At 53.2% G+C, this 5,114-nt stretch overlaps 1 protein-coding gene across 1 annotated transcript; it reads right to left on the bottom strand.

The window, feature by feature from the left end:
- Positions 1 to 2,873: 2,873 nt before the first annotated feature.
- LOC120712531 (auxin-responsive protein SAUR76-like) lies at positions 2,874 to 3,857 on the bottom strand. The gene has a single exon (XM_039998330.1). The coding sequence runs from the start codon at positions 3,652 to 3,654 to the stop codon at positions 3,256 to 3,258; it is 399 nt and encodes a 132-aa protein (XP_039854264.1). The 5' UTR covers positions 3,655 to 3,857; the 3' UTR covers positions 2,874 to 3,255.
- Between the last annotated feature and the right edge of the window lie 1,257 nt (positions 3,858 to 5,114).

Here is a 5,114-nt window from a genome sequence, read left to right as displayed (position 1 = left end):
ATTTTTTTTTTGGGGGGGGGGGGAGTCAAGCTTTTGTACGATCAGTTGGTCACGAGAGCTGATTATCAGAGCAACTATGGTAGGGCTATTAAATGGACTGTCATTTCCATATTTATTCGGTGGATGCAAAAAAATTAATCTCCAGCAGACTTTCCAAATGGCATGTCATTTTAGTAGGCATTCTAAATTTCTCCCCTCACCTCTCAAATTTAGTGGCCCTCTATTTGGGATGCCAACTATGGACCCTCTGTAGAAGTCCAATTTACTTGGCCTGCTGGAGTGGAGGCCCATATTTGAATGAGTAAAATTTAGAAATTGACTTCTAAATAGACATTTACTCACCCAAATTTAAAAAGCTCTACTAGAGTTGCTCTTAATGGTACACTTGTACTACATCGAATTTAAGAGTTCCCGTGGTTCCACAGGATGAGCGCCAAAAGGGGGACTGGGGTCCATTGATCCATTGATCGAGCGCGTTCGTTGCTCCATTGCTGATGATGACAGGTCTTGGTCCTACTATTTGGTTAGGCTCCGGATCGGATTAGCATAAACCGGCCTCCAGATCAGAGCGCAACAGTTTCGTCCCTTGATTGAGGAACGATGCTGCTGTTCAGTTGTGCAGGTTTTATTTTAGAGGGTCTAGCAATGGCGAGCTTGAATTGGCAGTTCATCTGAAAACCGCAGATCAAAGTTTTTTGCACATTTCACTAGCATGATAAACTCCGTGCAAGAATATAATGGGCCTGTTTGGCAGGACTCCGGCTCCTCTGAAAGCAGCTCCGGCTCTGGCTCCTCTGGTGGAGCGGTTTCTCCTGTGGAGCTGGAGGCATTTTCAAAAATATTTGGCAAAATAGTTTCACCATTGTATTGAGATTTTAAAATATCTAAATTGACCTTATTCTTTTTCCCCCTTTTTTCTCCTCTTCTTTTCTTTTTTCCTCCTCTCCTCTTATCCATTCGTCGCACCCCCGTCCCCATCTCCTTCTCGCGGTGCTCGTCGCCCAACCCCGCCGCCTCCTTCTCCTCTCCTCCCGGCAACGGCGGCGGCCCGCGCCTCCTCCTCCTCCTCCCGGCGGCGGGGACCCACGCCTTCTCCTCCGGTCCTCCTCCCGGCGGCGGGGACTCGCGCCTCCTCCTCCTCCACATGCCGGCGGCGGTCCGTGCCTCCTCCTCCTCCGCACGCCGCCGGCGGTGCGCGTCTCCTCCTCCTCCGCACGCCGACGGTGGTCCGCGCCTCCTCCTCCGCACGCCGGTGGCCCGCGCCTCCTGCTCCTTCCGGCTGTCCGGACCCCTTCCTCCCTGCTGGGCCGCGCCCCTCGGCCCCTGCCGCCGCGTGCCAGTGAGCACTCGGTGCCCAGGGGCAGAGATGGGAAGGGCGAGGAGGAGCCGCGCGGAGCCACGTTCTCGTGGCTTCGCCTCCCATGTGGAAGCCGAAAACGGCTTCAGGTGCTGATTCTAAGATGGAGCTGCTGTGTGCCCACCCGTTTGGCAGAGCTCCGCCCGGAGCCGGAGTTGGAGCCGATTTTGGAGCCCTGCCAAATAGGGCCAATGTATTATAGTAAAAAAACTGCTGGGGTTTGTCAGTCAGTATACGTGCAGCTAAGCATTCGCATGGCTCTGGAACACCAAAGGCCAGACCTTGGTAGGTTGGATTAGGCAGTAGACAGCCGACCTGCTACCAGCAGGCAACAAGCCAACTAACCTCATCGAGCAGCTAGCGTAGACGCCCCTGCCGACACGACCGGAGCTGAAGCCAAATCGTCCAAGATATTCGCGTCCATCTCCTCCCTCCCTCCCTCTGATGCCAACCTCAGTAGTCAGTACCAGCACGGCAGCGCAGGGCAACTCTGCACAAAGTTCAGAATCGAACACCGTTTCAGTCGAGCCATGCTTCAAGCGGCAACACGGTTGTGCGTGCCTGCCACTCCCGAAAACTTAACCTTTCATGTCCGGGGAGACAAAAAAAAACCTAGATGCTGCAGGCTGGTGATCTTTTTTTTTTAAGCTTGCAGGCTGGTGATCTGGAAGAGAGGGTCAAGAGCTTCTCCATATCTTATCTTGATTAAGACCCCAAATCATCATAGCAATGGGCGAAGAGAGGATGGGTCATCAGCCGAATAGACTATGGACTAATGGCGACGAATAAAGAAGGTGGCATGCAGGCATCCGAGTGAGCTTGCACGCACACACGACACGCTCGCCGCAAGTGGCAGCGCCGAGCTTGCAGCCAGCACTGTCCGCGCCTTGATTGGCGATGCCTGTTCTGTTCTGTTCTGTTCTGTTCCAAACCTGCTGGCCCAAGCAGGGCCACACCTTCGTTTGGTGCCCCCCGAGTTGACCATCTTGGCCGTCAATTGCTTCAATTGGGTGATCACTGATCAGTTCATTTTCTGGCTCTCTGAATACTGCCTTTTTGGCAGGGTTTCTGCTTAATCTGCCATGGTGAGAAATACTAGGCTGCAGCTACAGAATTACACTAGAGGTAAGCTGGTTAAGGGATGGGCTGGCCGCCGATGGCCCATGCCATGGCATCCAGCAGGGTCGACTCGGGGAGCCCGCGCACCAGACGTGCGCCCTCGCATTTGCCGCCAACTGAAAGTCTGAAACGCTTGTCCCTGTCATGGCAGATGGTGTTCGTTTCAGGTTTGGCGCACAGCTGTTCGCCCGCGGATATGCTAGCGACCCTTCTCCTCCCCTCCCCTCTCCATGGCAAGACCACGACCAGGGGCGGCGCTGGAGTTTGTTTGAAAAAAGGGCCATGCTTTCAGAAACGTAACTAAATTCCTTTTTCCTGAAGAATTGAATTGCCGCGTATCAAATTCCCATGGCCCTGTGAATTTGCATCGAAGGCGTCATCAAAAACGGAATCCTACTGAGCCATGAACAAGAATGATTAATTCAGAGGAACGAAATGGGCGATTTCTGTCGCGATTTGCAATGTACATGGACGCGCTCTGCCAGCTAGACCCTTACTGACAGAAGGAAGGGGAAAGAAAAGAATCGAGAAGCAAAATGAAAGGGAAGTCAATTACACGAAGCGATTAAAGAAGAATGGAACCGGATCGACGGCGCCGGAGGAGCAGGGTTCTTGGGCTTACGCCTTGCCGTCCCGCCGGCGTTCGGAGCTTGCCACGACGACACTCTACCGCTACTGCTCAAACCACGCGGATCGCAGGACGATCCGCCGCAGCCATGTGCTGTTTCCAGAAGCTTCCAACCCCGGCGTCCGGGACCGGGCGCGGCGGCTCTGGCCGGTCAGCACGCGTAGTACTCGACGAGCTCGTCGAGGGACTCCGGCTGCGGGTCCGCGTTCTCGAGCATCCACAGGAGGTGCTCGAAGAGGACGACCTCGCAGCCGACGACGGTGCAGCCGGCCTCGGCGCCGCCGCCGCCGGCGCGGTGGACGAGGGACTGGAACAGCGGGTGGCCCACGAGCTCCTCGGCGATGAGGTACCGGCGGCGCGACTTGCCGACGTAGACCGGGTGCAGGCCCTTGGGCACCTCGTCCGCGCCGTGGAACGACGCGCCCCGGGCGTCGCCGCCGCCGCCGCCGGCGTGGCCGTCCTCGCCGGGCGACGGCGCGCGCGCGATGCGGCTGGACGAGTGCCACCTCCGGATCATGCACCGCAGCTTACTCAGCCCGCCCTTCGCCATCGATGAATCGATCGATCGGCCGGTCGACTCCCCTCGGCCTCCTCCTTCCTAGAGCTCGGACGCACGCACGGGGAGCGGCGGCGGCGGCCAGCGACACGCGCACGCGCAGTTCACGAATGAAGCGGAGAGGTTTTGGGGAGAGGGGATTGAGGGAGACGGTGGCGATGATTGGGAACGCAGGCAGGGGAGGCGATGGCCCGGGGGGATGCTTATATAATCGGGAGGAGTTGAGCGGGGAAGGTGGGGACCGCGTGTCGGCGGGAGGTGCTCAGGGGAGGAGAACACAGCTGCCGCTCTGCAAACCTGGAGAGCGACCTCCTTGCAGCATTTTGGCTGGGCTCCTAGTGGCGTAAGAGGTGTGACCGACATGGTGCGAGCTGTGATCCAGATGTAGCGCTGGTACTAGAAAACGCCATGGACTAGCTCGGCCGCTGGACCAGCCAATCAGTCAATGCCATCAACAGCAGGCAGCACACAAACGCCTAAAAAAGTAGAAAAGATGGCGGGGAACTGAGCCTGGCTAGCTGCCAAATGGAGGACAAATTCCGGGCAGCGTTTGCTGTGTTTTTTTTACTGGTGCTGATGAAATTGTTTTGCAGGGGGCGGAGGTGGTGCAACCATCGAGAGAACGTCCTGAGTCACGGAGCATATGGATGCATGCATGCAAGCCCTGCTGTGTTCTGTGTGCGCTGAATTGCCGATGGAATCATGAACAGATGCTAGCAAACAAGAACAAAAGGATTTAAAGTGGTTATCCTCTCTATCTCTTCTCCGTCGCATATCTTCTTGGGCGTTTTCTGTTTCTCAAATCCTTTTCTTTCCTTTTTTTTTTGCCCCCCAACTGCAGCTTCCAATTGCTCTAAACAATTACGATCTCATGCATATTGCAAGATTTCCGGATCACAGCAGCAGACCGCAATCTCAACACATGCTTGTAGCTAGGGAGCAAATGGTAGATGAGATATAACTGTTTTATTTTTAAAATTTTATACTATTTCTACATAAAACTGTTTCTCAGAAAGTAAGATAGTGGCATATCCAAAGCCATCGGCCGGGAGCCTCTAATTTTTCTATTGGAGTTAATGAATATTTGAAACTAAGAAATTCTTGACAAAATAATAAGTCAAGAATGTACACAAACAAATTGAGGCGTAGCTTAGTTAATTATTAGGTTCCTTGTGGTATATCCTACTCATCCAGATTCGAGCCCTCAACTCAGTACTTATTTTTGCTTGTACATAGATTGATTGGTAACTAATTAAAGTAGTGTAGTACAATATGATAAATAAATATCTATAAGAAAATATCTATATGAGTATTATGCGACAAATTGAATATATCGGATTACAAAATTTGTTTAGATAAGGGCCCATATTAAGTCATGAATCGTTTACAATATGGAATTACTAATCCGTGTACGAGTACAGGTTGATGAAATAGTTAACAGAAACTAGCAAACC

This window comes from Panicum virgatum, chromosome 6K, assembly GCF_016808335.1.
Source record: "Panicum virgatum strain AP13 chromosome 6K, P.virgatum_v5, whole genome shotgun sequence".
In the NCBI taxonomy this organism is placed as follows: domain Eukaryota; kingdom Viridiplantae; phylum Streptophyta; class Magnoliopsida; order Poales; family Poaceae; genus Panicum; species Panicum virgatum.
This window is presented reverse-complemented; position numbering and strand designations above follow the sequence as displayed.